Raw genomic sequence first — 18,517 nt, 5'->3', positions numbered from 1 at the left:
TGGTTACTTTCACTGGGAAACTGTTTTGCTGACTGAGAACATGAAGGGGGCGGCGGTGTGCAAACAAGCCGGAGATGTGACCTTTGAATTAGCTGTTGATGCTGGTGGTCTAGTGCCAAATCTAGTGGCAATGTTATAATCTAATGGCATAAAATCATGTATTGTAAGTACATTTCCTGATTATACTTGTACTCGCGCGCCACAATACACTTTCACTTGTAGTATTTTTGCAGTGTGATATTGATTTTGCTTAAGAGAAGGATCAGAATACTCCGTCCACCAATATTTTTATATGACCATCGTAGAATATCATTTTTGCTCTAAGCAGTTGTAGCTTAATTAATGATGGAGCCCCAACACCACATTAATTAGTTTTACTGTTATTTCCTATTTTACTTAAAGCACTCCAGCAGTAGTGGTGAGTTGTTAGTTGTGTGAGCTGTTTATAGCGGCCCTTACCACAGGGGGTCGTTGTCCTGCATGTCAATTTGCAGCACTGTTTCCTGAAGTGTGTGTTGCGTGTGTGTCAGCCGTTACACTAAGAGACATAATTTATTTCAATACAAGTTTTCCTCGCTGACTTGGGTTTTGCAGCTGCTATGCGAATTCAGATTACAATTTAAGAGAAGATTCAGATTCAGTTTACACATAAAAGGGTTCAGAAAAAGCTCAGAGCCTTAAAACTAAAGCCCTCCTCTCCCATCATGCCTTGCGTCACAACGTGAAACAGAGCAAATGTTACGATGTATATGTACAACATGTATAAATATCAGTTTTAAGTTTCACATTTAACCAGTGCAAAATCAATATTCACTAACACAACTGCATTCATGAAAACTTTTTGTTCGTTTCATTATTTATCACGCAGCGACATTAACAACACACCAGCAGTGAAGTGAGCGTCCTCTCTAATGGACTCAGCCTGTTCTTGCTGCTGAAGTTTAGATCACTCTTGTTTCTCTTCAGATCGTATAAATCTTTCGCCTTTTACTAAAGATTTCCGTGGAGAGGATCAATAAGAGTTCAATTCAATTTTTTGATGCCCTGCTGAAAAGCGGGGCTTTCTAATGATGTGCAAAATAATAAGCTAAATAAAAGATTTCCAGGCTGAGACAACTACACGAACTACGTCATCCTGTTGTATGTGTTACTCAGTCTTCTCTGTGTCGGTATATAGGAGAGGTTTCATCGCCTCTCTCTTGCAGTAAACTATTCCACTTATAAACACAGAATAAAGGATGTATAGGATTGCTGCACAGCATTTAAATTCTTCAATGAAATGAATTAAATCATCATTTCCTACAGACTGCTGGTGTTTTGTGTTTGTATGTCCCTTGAAAATGAGATGATGCCTCTTAGGGGCTATTCGAGATAAATAAATAGTCCGCTTATTATTTGTATTTGTAACAGTGTGAACTATAGTTTTTCTCATATAGTTCCGGTTTAGTAGACGTTCATCTAAATGTCAGTACTTCACTCGTCTTCAGCAGCCTGAGTTTTAGGTGTGTGTGTGTGTGTGTGTGTGTGAGAGAGAGAGAGAGAGAGAGAGAGAGAGAGAGAGAGAACGGGCGGATATTTCCTAAGTTTAGTAGTTTAATACATTTGATTTATTTAATAGCGGGGACATTAACTCTGTGGGAAATAATACATTTGACATGCAGTACTGCACCTCAATATAGGGATTATTAGAATTCACGTTATAACGGAGACAATTTACAAAAAATGTATTTCTGGCGAAGACTCAATCCCATCATGCTTTGCGCGATAGCCTGAAAGGTTAACCAATGCTAAATAAACGTAAGGTTTTTACATTAGACCGCCACATTACTAGTTTCTATGTGTGTTTCTTTATTTACACATTACGTGGCATATATTTTTATGTAACTGTTTCTGCATGAACCAGGACTTAAAACGGTGTGGTCGCCAACCAGGTCATTCTGTGGTTCCTCTCACAGGCAGTACTCTTGTTTCTCTTCAGATCGTATAAATCTTTCGCCTTTTACTAAAGATTTCCGTGGAGAGGAACAATAAGAGTTTAATCTAATTTTTTGATGCCCTGCTGAAAAGTGGGGCTTTCTGAACATGTACAAATGACAAACAAGCGGAAGGGAAACCTCGAAATAAATAACATGAGAGAGACAGAACTTGCCCTGATTAATTAGACGCAGTTGGTGTAGAGAAGTGTAATTTCCATTATCTTGCAGTAAACTATTTCAGTGTCAAACACAGGATAAAGGATGTATAGGATTGCCGCGCAGCATTTAAATTCTTAAATGAAATGAATTAAATCATCATTTCCTACAGACTGCTGGTGTTTTGTGTTTGTATGTCCCTTGAAAATGAGCTGATGCCTCTTAGGGGCTATTCGAGATAAATAAATAGTCCGCTTATTATTTGTATTTGTAACAGTGTGAACTATAGTTTTTCTCACTTAGTTCCGGTTTAGTAGACGTTCATCTAAATGTCAGTACTTCACTCGTCTTCAGCAGCCTGAGTTGTAAGTGTGTGTGTGTGTGTGTGTGTGTGTGTGTGTGTGTGTGTGTGTGTGTGTGTGTGTGTGTGTGTGTGTGTGTGTGTGTGTGTGTGTGTGTGTGTGTAAGGGAGAGAGAAGGGGGCGGATATTTCCTAAGTTTAATACACGATTTATTTTAAAGCGGGGACATTAACTCTGTGGGAAATAATACATTTGACATGCAGTACTGCACCTCAATATAGGGATTAATAGAATTCACGTTATAACGGAGACAATTTACCAAAAAAATGTAAAAACCCAATCCCATCATGCTTTGCGCCATAGCCTGAAAGGTTAACCAATGCTAAATAAACGTAAGGTTTTTACATTAGACCGCCACATTACTAGTTTCTATGTGTGTTTCTTTATTTACACATTACGTGGCATATATTTTTATGTAACTGTTTCTGCATGAACCAGGACTTAAAACGGTGTGGTCGCCCAACCGGTCGGTCCGTGGCGCTCCTGAAGTTTAGATCACTCTTGTTTCTCTTCAGATCGTATAAATCTTTCGCCTTTTACTAAAGATTTCCGTGGAGAGGAACAATAAGAGTTTCACTCAATTTTTTGATGCTCTGCTTCACGCGGAGCTTCCTCATCATGTAGAAAAGCAATGAAACTACAAACACCGTTTATTCTATTTTGCCATGTGTGTCGGTTCGTGTGGTTGTCTGACGTCATGCAAACGTAAGCAGCGAGAACTTCACGAGATTAACGCAGCCACGAGATCTCATGACCGGTAGTGTAAGTGCCAGGGCCCCAGCTATGGAGGAGGGCTCTTACCATGATGAGCAATTAGTACTGTTGGCTGAATTAATGGTTTCACAGTTGATTTTTTTATCCAGACAGATAGATGGAGTTTTCTGCCTGGAAGCAGAGTCTCATTGCTTTAATATTTTATGTAACATATTTTATGTAACATGGCTAGCTCGCTAATATAAAAGGTAGCTTGCTGATAAATGTGTGTGAATAATGTGTAAACAAATGTGAATAATCTACTTCGTTTTTAGCTCCAGTGCTTTTATTTCTGACACTTAAAGAACATTTTTTTGATAATACTTCTGTACTTTTACTTAGGCAATTCTGAAAGCAGGATTTACCTGTAACAGTATTTTCGTGATGTGGTATCACTACTCTTAAAGGGTTAGGGTTAGAAAGCATCTGAATACGCCCTCCACCACTGCGGGTATGTGATGTCATTTTGCTATTCAAGATTTCATAACGCACCTAATTTCTTTTCCAGCTTGTTTCCCTGTATCACGTTATTAACTGTTGTGACCATTAAGTGACCCCCATCCCTGCTAGTTTTAATGAACATTAGACCCATGTCTACGGACTGCTCCTTTAAAGTCAGAGGGAACATTACAGGATTATTACAGTTATATTTCTTGCAACACCAACATGGACTACACACACGCGCTCGCACGCACGCGCGCGCGCGCGCGCACACGCACACGCACGCACACACACACACACACACACACACACACACACACACACACACACACACACACACAGTGTTGTCCCAGAGGAACATGATGAGCGCCCAGGCCATTAACAGATGCAGTAAGCCCTTTAAGTATGAATCCCTGCCCTTCCTCCCCGGTTCATCCCTCAGCTCCTCCCGGTTAAAACGTGACACACATCAGTTGTGTGACAGGTCACGTGATGGCCGTAGCGTTGATCCGGAAGGAGGGAGGGAGTGAGGAAGAGGAGGAGGAGGAGGAGGAGAAGGAGGAGGAGGAGGAGGAGGTGGTGGAGGAGGGGGCGGCTGATGTTGCCGAGAAACTGCGTCAGGTCAGCCGGAGACAGCCTGAATCATGCAGGAAGCTCTCCGCATAAGCTTCAAAATAAAGCTCAGAACAAAAGAAAAACGGTGCTCAGCTTTGTCCTTAGTTTGCTTCTCAATAATTTGACTCATTGTCTTTTATATTTAACATGTTAGTTTTCATGAAGGATTATATTTGAGTCACAGATATAAACCACTGTTTTCCTACAAAATGAAAATAAGAAATTTGAAAAACCCAGCAGGAAGTCTTATTACTTTAGACCTCTCCAAAATCCTTAAACCTGCATTAATTAACAGGTTTGTATGAAATAACTTGTAAAGGAAGATTATATGACTGCACTGACAGTGAGTCATTAACCAACTCCATATTATTTTTGTTCTTCCTTGTTTAGCTCTTTGTTTCAGTCTTAAAAGTCTCAGCACTGTTCCTTGAAAAGCCTCAGTGGGCCGCCTTCTGCTTTTAATATATCCATTGTCTGCACAAATAACTGAATCAAAACACATGCATCTGTTGTCGTTATTCATGTCAGCAGTACTGCAGTGTTCAAAAAGCATTTCACTCTGCATATTTCAGCCTCTTTTCTCAAAATACTCTAATTACAAAGTGAATCTTTCACTGTGAAGTTATACAACATTATTTCCTTCCATAAAGCTTAAAAAAACTTGAGGTCACAATCCATATGTATAAAAAAAGGAGCATTTAAAAACAAGATTAAAACCTGCTATCACCCTCAAATTGATCGACTTGTCAAATATTAGGAGTAATATTACATAATGACTCTGAGTCTGAGTTATTAAACTTTTCTGACTTCCTGAGGATTTATTTGCATCAGTAATGTTTGTGAACACAATAGTAAAACTTTGTGAGTAAACTCATCATTTTTTAAAGAGTATTTAATGAGAAACATTGTACAATACAACCATCTAAAAATTCTATAACACTTATGTCCATAAAACATCCTTAGTGCTGCAAATATCTACCGATCCACTTTATGAGTCCAGTCTGTCTGACATCCACAGTAATATATATGAGAGCCTCTAATATTGTTTATAGTTACATACTATACCGTGTATGTAAAACCATTTAGTCACCCAGCAGTAATAGTTTACTTATAATACCTATAATAAAGTAATTTTCAATATTGCAGATAAACACACATGTTTAATTCCAGGCTTTTTGATGGCCCTCAACGTGTTGGCATGGAAGAATTACCGAACAGGCCTACAAGGCGCAGGCCCAGGCTGGACCTGAACCTCTGTATGATGTGATCATTAGCAATTCATGTTTGACAGTCACAGGGCTAAAAGACAGTAAAATGATAACAAAGAGACAAAAAACAACCACAAACAGACGCAAACCACCATAAAGATATAGAAAAACATCCACAAAACAACCACAAACAGACGCAAACCACCATAAAGATATAGAAAAACATCCACAAAACAACCACACAGAGCACGGGGCCCAACACTCGCCCTTATAACTGAGTATTTTTACAATGTGATATAGATACTTTTACTTTACTAAAAGATCCGAGTGCTTCTTTCAACACTATCTATCTGTCTGTCTATGACCACTGTATGTGCTTTCAAGCACGGTATTTTATTTTGAAAACCGTAACCGGATGTCCGGTATTGTACTGTGTTTCTTGACTCTGGTTTGGAGACCAGTCCAGCTCGCCTGCATTCCTCCTCTCTCCAAAGCCTGACCGATAGAGACAGAGAAAGAAAGGAGGAGGGGGAGAAAACACAAATTATTATTCACAACCGTGTTGGATTTTTATGAACCACGGAGTCGACTCGCACCGGACGCACCGACCAGATCAGGCCACGAAAAAATAACCACGTCAAGACTGCTGCTTTGGACCTATAACACCGATTAAAAAGGCGTGTTTTTCTTTCATAATGACGGGACTTTGCATTGATGTTCCTGTGTAGGTCAGCTATCGAAAAGCAGCTTTGGTGAAACAGCCTACAGCCTTTCCACGGCGGATATCTCCTCTTTTTTTTAATGAGGATTTACAAGATGGCTGATGACAGCTAGCCCTAACAAGGACAGAAAAGCGACGTCCCCTTTAAGATTAGCAGGGTGTATTTTTGTATTTTTTATCAGTTAAATTTACAAATATGGCTGCTTTTAAAAATAATGACTGTAGCCTTCATTAGCAACGACCGTCCTTGTGGGGAAACGGAGCCGATCTAGTGTTTATCTGTACCTGTGCTGTGGTAGAAAATGGTGAGGTGACGTCTGAGGTAATTTACACGATTTAATCGAGATAAGGAAGTAGATAAATATGTTGTTGGCTAAAGGCTGAGGCGACAATAGGTGAATACGGTGGAGACCGAAGTAAAAAAAAAAGAGAGGCCAGAGCTGAGTACAAATACTAAAGATATTTGATAGATGTGTCGGAGGGGGGAAACCAAAAGGCTCTGCAACAGCAGCCAACATTCCTGCGGATCCTAAAACCCTTTGTTTTGTGCGCAGGAGCTGGACTCGACTATTAAAACGATTAACTATGCAGTAAACAGCCTGGAAATGATGGCCCGGGTATGATTTTCTGTTTAATGAGATTATAAAGCCTTTGTTGTCGACAGAAAACTGGTAGAAAAGAAAAGCCGAGGCCTTGTGTACAGATATGCGAGCTGTGCCACATAGCAGGCGTTATTCATCAAACAGAAATGTCGCTGTTATGTCAGATTGAAGGGCTGGAGGTGCCCGTGTTGTTGATCTGACCTGTGAGACAGTCTTTCTTGTCTTGTATGTATTATTAAATTGCTGGTGGAGGCTCCTCGGATACTTATTTATGATTCAGCGGACAAAAGCATTGCGCTGCGTTGTGATTATTCAGAGAATCAGGCGTCCTTGAGGTCCTGATAAAAACAGATTCAGGTTTTTTTCTTTAAAACAAACAAAAAAAAAAGCTCCGTGTGTGTGTTTGTGTGTGGATAGTAATCAGGGTGTGGACTCGAGCAGTCCTTTCTCATGCTTTTCATGCTTCGTTTGTTGGTCTGAATTGGTCCACAGTCAGTCATAATCCGACGTTGAAGTGAAGCAAGCTCTCAAGGTAAGGGCCTGAGCAGGCAGCAGAAAATGATCAAGTGTCTTTTCATGCAGAGATTTATTCAGCTCATGATCATGTTTAGTAATTGTGTAGATATTTAGTTCTCTGTGCCTTGTTTGCATTTGATGGTTTACCTGTAGCTGACAGGCTTCCTGTAGGCCTATAAACACACAGAAGCTGTAAAGGCAGGCCCTGTGTGTGTGTGTGTGTGTGTGTGTGTGTGTACGATTTAGAGGAAATTAAAGCACCGTTTACTGTAATCTGTATAACGTCAGCCCCTGCTGTGTGTGTGTTGAAAACACCCAAGGTGTTGTCATCCTTGCCTGAAGCCTTCTCTGGTCAATTTTCTGGAATTTGCCTTCATGCTGCAGCAATAAGCAATACTCGTCATCTGTCAGGGAGACTCGTCTAATTTGGTCACAAGGGTTGAAATATACAGTCTGATCTTTCAGGACGGCATCAAGTCTGTTTTTATCTTTTTCTCAAGACTCACTTTGAGAGTGTCAGGTTTCCTGTGAGGCCTAGAGGTCTGGAAGAAGTGGAGAACAGTTAGTGTATGCCTGCCTGCACCATGATGGCCTCTGACATGGCTGAGACGTGGAGGAACTGTTTTGAGGAGGAGCTCATCTGCCCCATCTGCCTGCACGTGTTCTCAGATCCCATCCAGCTGCCCTGCAAGCACAACTTCTGCCGGGGCTGCATCAGCGAGGCCTGGGCCAAAGACTCCTCGCTGGCCCGCTGCCCTGAGTGCAATCATGCTTACACGCAGAAGCCCAGCCTGGAGAAGAACCACAAACTCTCCAACATAGTCGAGAAGTACAACGCCCTGAGTGTGGAGAAGGCCACCACGCCGGCGCTGCAGTGCATCCTCTGCCGCCGAGGCCCACCACTCCCCGCAGTGAAAGTCTGCCTTCGCTGCAACGCCCCATGCTGCCAGTCCCACGTTCAGACACACCTGCAGCAGCCGTGCTCAGCCCTGGGGCACCTGTTGGTAGAGGCGGAGGCGGTGAAGGCCTGGACCTGCCCGCAGCATGACGAGTACAGGCTGTATCACTGTGAGGCCGAGCAGACAGCGGTGTGTCAGTACTGCTGCTTCGCCCGCTGCCACCCCAGCCACGGCCACGCGGTCACTGATGTGGAGCTGAGACGCAACGACATTCGAGTAAGAACAATTAAATCTTGTGCACATAAATTAAACACAAACATACTTGTTCATGCACCTCTTGTTTCTGCTCAAGGCATAGTGGCCATACTCTCACAAAGGGGGAGAGACAGCCAGTGGATGTCGGAGATCTTCCAATAGAGCTGAAACCATAGTCGATTACTAAATTATCGTTTTTTTTTAAAGCAAAAATATTAAAACTTGTCTGGTTCCAGCTTCTCAGATGTGAATATTTCCTCTCTTTCTTCATCCTCTATGATATTAAACTGAATACGTTATCAAACAAAACAGGACATTTTTACGGACTTCACCTTGGGCCCCAGGAAACTGTGACAGATTTTTCTTCTGTTTACTGACATTTTATAGACTAAACCATTAATTGATCAGTCGGAACGTAATCAGTAATTTAATCAATAATGGAAATAATCATTACTCCCATCCCTATTTGCAAGAATTTGTGATCAATAAGGTACCAAAATGTAGCTCTGTGCATTCACAACAGCGTCACACAAGCCAGTGAGGTAATTTTTCAGCCACTTTGTAGTCGTCAAGCAAACGTCACCAGAACAAAGGACATATTTTAATGTCATTCTTTGACACATTAAAGACACAAAGTGGAGATTTTTTGAGTACAGAGCTTTCAGGACCTTTTCTCAGTCGTTTATGTATTTGCTTAATCACTTTACTCAGTCAACAGCAGAATCCCCCATTTTAAGAAACAATTGCATTTTGAGTGTTTTTAGAGGCTGTGTTCGAGTCTATCTTGTGCATTTTTCAGTTGTGATCCACTCCAGCCTCCGTTCTCATCTGTTGGAATGACAAACAATGCAGTCGAGGGTGGAACAATGAGGGGCCCTCAGAGGGCCTTATCTCCCCAGCACAGGTGCATCCTAGCTCAGGGATCGCCAGTTGTGAAGGGGGGGGTTGGGAGCGGAGTCGAGGGGAAGGGGGATTAAAGTGATTCGTCACTTGATTCTGCGGTCTACTTGGGTTTTTTTTTTTTTCATTAACCTCTTCTCTTACTGGGGGTTTGGTGCTCGCAGTCATCATTTCGAGTTTAGTCAGAGAGAGGAAAGTGAAGGCTTTACTGCTGACTGACTCATGCAGTCCACCCAACACCCTGTTTAGGTGTCAACCGTGTCGTGGAAGGGTGCGTTTCCTGTTGGTAATGCTATGACTCAGCTTTATGTATAGTTAATCGGTCACCTGGGGCATAGGAAGGGTTGGGTGGGACCTGGTCTGAATTTAAAAGCTGCATTATCAAAATCCTTCACATCTACAGCTTTTACATCATTATCCATAATCGGGCTGGGCAATAAGTCGAGCCTGATTAATTCTGGATTTTTGACCCTGATGCAGCTATCAGTAATAATCTCAACAACAAAAAAAAATCTGATGTGAAATCAGAAAATATTGCTTTTTTGGCATAAACACAAAAGAAAAAGATCTTTTAAATTTTGATATAACAGAATGTGCGACCAACATGTTGACTGGGACATTTTACAGTTGAAAAATAAACAAACTATGTTATGGCAACTAGGGCAGGGTCGATATATCAGCTGATATTAGCTCACCACAGATAAATCTCAGCCAGTAAGTGACAAGAAAATACAGCACAGACCCACAGAGAAGTCCAAGAAAAATGATGTATTCATTCTTTTATCATCAATTAATCTGATTATTATTTCCTTGACTAATTGACTCAATGTCAGAAAATAGGGAAAAATGCTTAGTGTAACTTCCCACAGCCCAAGGTGACGGCCAACAGTCCAACAGTCCAAAGAAAAGCCTAAAATCCTGACGTGTGAAGCTGGTATCAGCAAATGTTGACATTTTTTACTTAAAAAATGACTAAAATGATTATCAAAATAGTTGAAAATTCATTTTTTGGATTGAGCTATTGATCAATCAACTAATTGTTTGTTGAGTTTTGTTTTTAAAGCAACCTTTGGTAATAATAATTATATGCAGATACTGATATATAAGGCAGAAATGTCGGCAGTGCTGATCTGTCGGTCGGGCTCAAGTGATTACCATCTCTTATGGACTTTCAATGGAAATTGTTTCTTCATGACAAAATTCAGCCGTCCAAATCAATGCTTCTGAGGAATTTCTTTTGTTTTTGTTTTGTTGGAAGTAAGTTTTCTCTGATATAACAGGAAGGGGTGCAACTCACAATTAACTTCATTATTGAAACAGCCAAGTGTGAAACACCGTTCCTTGCATTTCACTTTGATAATTTAAAATCTTTCCTTCCATTTGCCACAATGTGATATGGTGCTTGTTTTACAGCCACCTCGTCCACATCCATTATTTGTGTATATGTCACAGATAAGTAAGAGCAAATTGCAGGTTTGAGGTAATTTAGAAATTTTATCACCATATCACAATTACATAGTTTATCCATCAGAGAAAACTGAGTTTATTTTCAATGATAAAATTTGTCTTGGTCATAATGTTAAAAAGAAATCCAAGGATTGTTTGTGAATGTTATGTGTTAATGTTAAAATATTATATTATTATATAGCCTATATATCGATATCCAATTTTTTTAAATTCCCAAAGGTCCACATCGTTATCAGCCTCAGATATCCACCATCAGTCGGGCTGTAACATTCACGACCACCATAAGAATAAGTACAGTTTAATGAATTAAAAAAGATCAGTAAACCATATGAGTTGATTGATGAGCGGCTGTTGTGAGGTGATCATTTACTAACTAAACTGACAACACTTTCCCTGGGGAGCTGTGTGTTTTGATATCAGACAAATAATCTTATTGCACAGTGACATTGATTTAAGTCACATCAACCCAATCCATTAACTTGTTCTAGGTATTAGTCCTCATGGTAGTGATAACTGCTAATGCATCCTCCATGTTGGATGTGATAAAGGAATGTAGAGTTGACCCCCACCTCCACACACACCATCCTCCAGCCACTGCTCTGCTCTTCACTTCCGTCAGCCCCCACCAAATTCACCTCACTCCTCACTCCTCACACCATCCACCAGCCACCCCAGGCAAGGACCGACCTTCCCTCTGGCCCTGCTTTCCTGCTCTGGTGGTTCTGATGGAAAAGACACTGTAGTGAAATGACAGCTAAAGAGCACCCTCCCCTCTTTATACCCCCATCTCCCTCCCTCCCCAAAGGTATCCCATACATTCAGTTGCTCCCCCCTCTGGGAAGCTTCAGTTCCTTCGACCCTGTTTTTCCCCTGGCTTCTGCTCGGAGCCTAACTCAATCAATCAGCACAACCAGGTCACAGTCCTGTGTGTGTGTGTGTGTGTGTGTGTGTGTGTGTGTGTGTGTGTGTGTGTGTGTGTGTGTGTGTGAGTGTGTGTGAGAGAGATATCTAGGGCAGTGGTTCCCAACCATGTGCCTCTGCTGGGGCCCAGGAGTATGCAGGTTTTCATTCCTATCAAGCTCTACAGCAGCTGATCACACTGGGAACTAATGATAAAATCAGCTGCTGTTTGGTTGGAATGATTGGATTGTGATGATGATGACGGTGATGATGGTATGCGAACAGGCTTCCAGCCTGTGAAAAACAACTGATTATTGACTTGTGGGATTAATGGCAGATTCAGTTTTTTAAGCCACGCCAGCAGCTGTTGGTTTGCTCACTCCACCGTGTTGGTCCAAAGTGAAATATCTCAACAACTCTTTGATGGATTGTCACACAATGTTGTGTGGACATTCATGCTCCCCAGAGGATGAATCCCACTGACTCTGGTCTTCCCTTGACCTTTCATCCAGCACATCCCTCGAGGTTTATATTTTTGTTTTTGAATGTTTTAAAATGTCTCAGTCTGTTGGATTAATCGCCATGAAATCACTTAATTTTTCATCTAGAGCCATCATCAAATCAGAAGTATACTTTGTCCAATACTTTGCTTCAGAAAGGCAGTAATCATTACTGATCAATTAACTAATCAGTTAATGTATCTAAATTAAATTAATCTGCAAATATTTCAATAATCGTTTCAGGCATTTTACGCGACACATTTTTTACATCCTTTAAACTAAACTAATAATTAAAGAGCCCTATTTAGATTTACGACCAACTACCTGCACACGCACTGACATCGCCGTCAGCCTGAGCTTTACTTTGGAGCTAATTTTTTTGTGCTAATTAGCAAATGTTAGCATGCAAACACGCTACACTGCAAAATGGTGAACATGGAAAAGTTTCCACCTGCTTGGCCTCAGCATAGTCACTGTGAGTATGTTAGCATGCTAATGTTAGCATTTAGCTCAAGGCGTTGCTGTGACTAAGTGCAGGCTCATAAAGCTTCTACCGTGGCTGTAGACTCTTGGGGTTGTTTATTAAAATCTGTATCGCATTATTTTGCTCTGTACCATCTAATCAGTATGTTTCTCTGTCATTAAATGTCAAGCTAGCATTGCTCATATCTCACATTAAATATTAATCACATGAAGGATTAGCAAATCTGTGTCAATGACATTCCTGCTATCAGACTTACACAACGCAGGGAGCGACATAAAGGATTGTTTTGTTTTTTATTTATCTTGGCCACCAGCTGCAGCCGGATGGGCATCTCCGTTTGGCCCGAATAGCATTTGCTAATGTTCACATGCCATCATCATCCCAAAAATAACAAGTGTTGTTGCCACAACATTGCCACAGCTCACAGAGCAGCCTCGACTCTGTGAATACATGTGCATCTTTTAGAAATGAAGTGTAGGACAGAGGAGAGGAGGTGCACTGAGGGGGGAGCAGAGAGAGCAGAGCTGCTGGAGCTTTTTCTGCCTCTGCATGCCCATTTATCTATCTCTGCTCACTGCCCCCAGCTCCCCCCACATTAGTCCTCACTCACTAAAAACACAAAATAGCTGTTGGTTGCTATGACAGCATCCCCCTCCCTCCTCCCCCGCAGGGGATTGTGTGTTGGATGGAGACTAAATTAGCCAGCTCCCGGATCCTAAGACCTCAGGCATGGGGAGGGGATGCTTGTGGCTAACAGAGGTCACAACTTCACAAAGCTTAAGAGTTTCTGTCTTTCTGTTTCTCACCTCACAGCAAAGCCTGTTGAGACAGCAGGAGCGCGTGGAGGAACGAGTGCAGGAGATCGAAGAACAGCTCTGCAAACTTGACTCTGACAAGTGTGTGGTGGAGGTATGTTTTTTTTTTTTTTTGCGGTGCGCTCTGTGGGCGTAAACGCATCTACACACATTTTCAGAGATTCTACACGGTGTTACATAAGGCAAGATCAATTTTGAGTGGATTGGTGTGTGTGTGTCCGTGTTTTGTTTCCCTACAGGACAGGGTGTGTGAGCTGAAAGAGGAGGTGCGCCTGCAGTACCAGCGGATGCACCAGCTCCTGGAGGAGGATCTCGGTCGGACACTGGAGGCTCTGGACCGGGCTCAGGCTCGGTTCTGCCAGGATAACGCTGCCCAGGTTTTGGCTCTGGGAGAGCAGCGCCACGAGGCTCAGAAGCTGCTGAGCTCCATCCACACGGCCTTCAGTAAGGCAGAGGAACTGAGCTTCATGAAAAACACCAAACCTGTTAAAATCCTCACAGACAGGTGAGAGACAAGTTGTTGTTGCTGGATTCTTAAAATGGACGTTGTACTTTTTTGTCTGAGGTTCTGTGATATGCAGGTGACGCTTCAAGGCAGACATCTTATCTTGTATTTTGCATGTCTCTTGGCACTTCCTACAGGTCTCAGGCATGTGTGGGCAGCAGTCTCCCTCCTTACAAAGTCGGGAATCTAAACTCTAAACTATTCCTTTCTGAAATCTCAAAAAGAGAGAAGAGCTTGAAGAGAACGCTGGAAGGTAAGGATCTCAAACACACTTAATAGGTTTGAAAGCAGGGCATGACAGTCATGAATGTGTTTTTATTTTAATCACCACTTACCGCCTCTTATTTCACACCTTGTCTTTCTCAGCTCCCCTCACCCCTCCCTCGACCTTCCTGCAGTCTGTTCCTGCGTATCCCAGCGGTCAGAGCTCTGGCTCTGGAGCAGAGAAACGGAAACATTCCACTGCCTTTCCAGAGGGAAACGGGAGCGTCGGAAAAACCGCCGCTCCAGGTTTCAAGGACTCCTCCTCCTCTTCGTCATCTTCTTCCTCATCTTTAGCTAAGCAGCCCTACCTGGGCTCTGGCTCGGCCTCCGGAGAAGGCCAGTCCACCAATCAGCAGCCGCTAGGCCCCTGCGGCCCGCCTCACATCAGCGAGAGCGGCGGGACAGGAAGCGGAAGCGGCTCGCTGACTAACCATCATTCAGGCTCCGTGTTCAGCTCCTCGCACTTTGCTCCCGGAGGCAGCAGCTCCTCGCACTCCTCCCAGCAGGCCGTGCTGCCTCAATACGGCGGCCGGAAGATCCTGGTGTGTACAATGGATAACTGCTACTGCTCCGGAGTGCCCTCGGTGTCGGGCCACCGCAGCCATCCCCCGTACCCACGCTCGGGCTCCTTCCCCTGGGTCAGCGCCCAAGACTACCCCCCTCCGCCCGGCCTGGCCTCTGGAGGTCCGTCCATGCAGGGCTTGGCAGTGAGGGACTGGATAGACGCCTCACAGACACACAGACATGCAGATTTCTACGGGCTGTATGGGCAGCCCTCTACAAAGCACTACGTCACCAGCTAACAGAGTAGAGACACACACACATACACGCGCACACACACACACACACACACACACTTGGATATAGAGACAGGCACCAAAATAGCACACCTTTACTGACTTATCAACTGGAAAAAACACAATGCAGTTATACTATACACACATTAAAATAAATGTTTATATCCAAACACAGACCTAGAGCATGTACACACATTCGGGGGCAGGGTTGATCTCTTTGTGTTTTTATTTTCTTCCTCTCTTTATTTTCAGTCAGTGTTTCATGTAGTGTATTATACGTAAAATGCATAAACAGCCAACCGCTCACTCTGGCACAACTCAGCTCAGCATTTTACACTCAAACAAGAAATCAGAGAGGCGCAAGAGGAGAGAATGAGATGCATCTTTTTATTTATAGAGCAGAAGATGGATTGAGAGAAAATGAACTTTTAATAGAAAATCTTCTCATGCCTTCGTGGCTTCTCACTGAGGCTGAACGGAAAACAGATAATACCGTGCAGTGTTGAGCTTTCCAGTTTAGCACCTCATGTTTCTCTGATATAATCACCCCTCCAGTTGTACTGAGGTCAGTTGCCTTATGTTGTTAGCATCATATTTTTTCTCTGCCCAGCTGACTTAGTTTGATAGATCCTTTAAAGAGGGGCCACGGTCCCTTCATGTCTCTTGATTTTTATCATCATGGCATTTCTTCCTTTCTTTGCTGAGTTCAGGGATGGATCGTACGGCTTGAACACAAAACGCTCTTCCATGGAACACCCACAATGCACTTGTGGACGCCTTGTTATGCCTGGACTACAGATGCTTACCCACAGAGGGACACTAGAGCTGCATCTGAAGGGCTGGTTGACCCAGGCCCTCCGAGTTTTCTGGGAATTCGCCCCTTATTCCTAGCACTCCCTTACTGCTGCCAGGCTTCCCACAGGACAGAAAATCTTCTGACAAAGACTGTTTCCATTTATTAATTACTATGACTTTGTGTTATTTGGTACAACCGTAGGTTTCATGATTGTCTAGAGAGACTCTGATTATAGAGAAAAAGACAAGACTGGACAGACCAAACCAATCAAGCATCTGGAGGATCTGATGATGCTGTAATTGTACTTCCTGCAGGGCAAAGATGTCACTTCCTCTCAATAAGCACACAAGCTCTTGGCTTCCTGTTTGCAGCTGAAAGCATGCAAGGAAGAGGTTTTTTTTGTTTGTTTTTTTTAAGCACTCAAAAAGAAGAACAATGGTGGAAAAAAAAACTGTATGCAGTTTTAAAATGAGTGTATGAAAGAAAAGAAGGGTGGGAGGAATTTTTTTCATGAACTTTTTCTAAAAGAACGAGACTGGACTGCGAGATGTAAGCAATGGTTCGTCATCCTAAAAAGGAGCTGTTACAACAGTCAACATAAAGAGAAAAAAAACAACATAAAAGTATCTTTTTTGTAAATATTTTGTGAAATGGAAAAATTACAGACGTGATTTGGAGAAGGGTTCCAAATAAACAAACAAATTTAAACCGGTCTCTGCTGTCAACTCTGTATGTGCAAATCCCATTTTCTCATGTTCTTTAAAAGGATAGAGGTGGCAATTGTCAGTCTTTTTGTTATTGTCCCATGAAAAGACCAAAACTCACAATGCTTTAATACTTCCATTGGCGGCCACTGTGGCTCTCAGCTCCAAACCCAATGGTTTCTTCTGAAGATATAAAGTATCAAAAACTGGTCACAAATATTTTTTTAAAAGTCTCAGTAATTGTCTCAAATAGCTGGGAACTGTAGTTTTTAGCGAACATTACTCAAACAGGAGTATTATAGTGCATTTGTTGGGGACCATTTTCAGTTGCTGATTAATACATATTTGGCAGTGGAGAAGTTATTGTAGTGCTTTCTCCTTATTTTTAGTTCATTATCACAGTATCAGACTAGAAAGTGCAACATGGCTCTCTCCCACTGTGTACAGCTTGTGGACCCTATGATCAATATTGATTTATGGCCTGCATCACAAATGTGGTATCGCGTCCTTTTTCACCGGATGGAAATGTTATGTGACCGTACATTGATGCATTCACGTCATATCAGGGTTATTCTGATTACAAGTTTTCCACTTGTAAATAGCAATCATGTCCAAATCAAACTCACCATTTCAAGTGGGAAACTGACTTTTCAAAAGCTCAGGGAAACCAAGCAAACACGGATGCCCCATACCAAACGAAGTCCATTGTTTGACATTCAGGAAATAAGCTTAATCAAATTGGTCTAGTGTCATATTGTCATTATAGTCTTGCTGAATTACAGTGGAGACAGTACTTGTTAGTTGGATCAATTCACTGTTGGTTTTGGTCTTTTCATGGAATTTATTTACAATAACAAAAATCACCAAACTTATTTTTTGATATTTTCCACATTTCCACAAACACAGCGTTTGTGCTCTGTTTGTTTTTCCGTTCTGCACAGTCATCTGCTTACTCTCCATATGACTTTCAAAAGAGAAAAAAAAACGACATCCTCCTACAATCTCTGCCGTTCCTTCTTAAACATTAAAAACAATCTGTCAGGCTGCCTTTCTCTCAGTTTGACACTTCCTCTAATGGTGTATTTATTCATCTTAAAAGACACATTAATAGGCGGAAAAACCCATTTAAACAAACTTTTAAATATCTGTGTCCACCCAGTGCAAACAAGGCTCATGAGTATATGTGGGTGGAGGCCTGCAGAGAGAAAACAGGATGGAGAGAACAAATCTTGAGATGAGTAGTCAGTGTGTGTGTGTGTGTGTGTGTTCCCGTGTTCCCCTCAGCCTGATTAAGCTGTTGCATTACTGCTTCCCCCTACCCAGCACTTTGAGCCTCAACCCCATTCAGACTGCAGGGACGATCCAGTTGAGTGAGTGAATGGGGAATGGGAAATAAAACCAGTTCAGGTTTGTAGATGGAGGTTTAAAATATGTTGATGAAATGAAGCTTTTTCTTTCAGGAAGAACATGTGACATGCTCGAAAGTTCCAGAGCAGCTACTCAAAGGAAAGGTTTGACATTTTTAAGCTGTTGAAAGCTCCAACACAGCTACTACATGAACTTCAACTCCTGTTTCCAAAGTCAAGAATTACTTTCAATCTCAAGGTTTTTAGATGGTTTTGTGTGACACAGTCATTTACATGTGTGAGTTTGAGTTTCTGAACGCCAATTCTTTTCCTCTAACAACAACCAGTGGTTAATGTACACGTAAAAACAAACATTTTAATCATATTGCCTTCTCTCGCTCCACCCTCGTCTTCCTCCCACCTCCTTCCCCTCTCGAGCTGGTGGAGGCAGAGGTCTGATGTGCTGCCTTTTTTCTCACGTCAGCAAACCTCAGCAGAGACACAGGCAGCCAAGAACTGTGGGGTCGGAGGTGCA

At 42.2% G+C, this 18,517-nt stretch overlaps 1 protein-coding gene and 3 non-coding genes across 5 annotated transcripts; all 4 read left to right on the top strand.

The window, feature by feature from the left end:
• Nucleotides 1-946: 946 nt before the first annotated feature.
• On the top strand, nucleotides 947-1,062 carry LOC130163030 (U5 spliceosomal RNA). Its single transcript, XR_008826349.1, has one exon. It is a non-coding gene; the product is annotated as a U5 spliceosomal RNA (small nuclear RNA).
• An 897-nt stretch (nucleotides 1,063-1,959) lies between these two features.
• Nucleotides 1,960-2,074, top strand: LOC130163028 (U5 spliceosomal RNA). The gene has a single exon (XR_008826347.1). It is a non-coding gene; the product is annotated as a U5 spliceosomal RNA (small nuclear RNA).
• Nucleotides 2,075-2,989: 915 nt separating this feature from the next.
• Nucleotides 2,990-3,104, top strand: LOC130163025 (U5 spliceosomal RNA). Its single transcript, XR_008826344.1, has one exon. It is a non-coding gene; the product is annotated as a U5 spliceosomal RNA (small nuclear RNA).
• A 2,836-nt stretch (nucleotides 3,105-5,940) lies between these two features.
• trim8b (tripartite motif containing 8b) lies at nucleotides 5,941-16,644 on the top strand. Of its 2 annotated transcripts, none has more exons than XM_056366036.1 (6): nucleotides 5,941-6,554; nucleotides 7,851-8,525; nucleotides 13,569-13,664; nucleotides 13,810-14,075; nucleotides 14,213-14,328; nucleotides 14,442-16,644. In XM_056366036.1, exons 2-6 carry the CDS (start codon nucleotides 7,920-7,922, stop codon nucleotides 15,140-15,142), a joined length of 1,785 nt encoding a protein of 594 aa, XP_056222011.1. In that variant the 5' UTR covers nucleotides 5,941-6,554; nucleotides 7,851-7,919; the 3' UTR covers nucleotides 15,143-16,644. The 2 variants fall into 2 exon arrangements, with proteins under 2 accessions (XP_056222011.1, XP_056222010.1); XM_056366035.1 differs by having other exon boundaries at nucleotides 5,941-7,366.
• Nucleotides 16,645-18,517: the final 1,873 nt, after the last annotated feature.

Source organism: Seriola aureovittata, chromosome 21 (assembly GCF_021018895.1).
Source record: "Seriola aureovittata isolate HTS-2021-v1 ecotype China chromosome 21, ASM2101889v1, whole genome shotgun sequence".
Lineage (NCBI taxonomy): Eukaryota > Metazoa > Chordata > Actinopteri > Carangiformes > Carangidae > Seriola > Seriola aureovittata.
Note: the sequence above shows the minus strand (reverse complement) of the source record. Positions and strands in the feature narration are given on the sequence as shown.

Excerpts from the sequence above, each read along its gene's own strand:
- trim8b (XM_056366036.1), top strand. The coding sequence starts at position 7,920 with ATGCCTGCCTGCACCATGATGGCCTCTGACATGGCTGAGACGTGGAGG. Across the intron at positions 8,526-13,568 it reads TGAGACGCAACGACATTCGA|CAAAGCCTGTTGAGACAGCA; the intron begins GTAAGAACAATT and ends CTCACCTCACAG. Across the intron at positions 14,329-14,441 it reads CTTGAAGAGAACGCTGGAAG|CTCCCCTCACCCCTCCCTCG; the intron begins GTAAGGATCTCA and ends TGTCTTTCTCAG.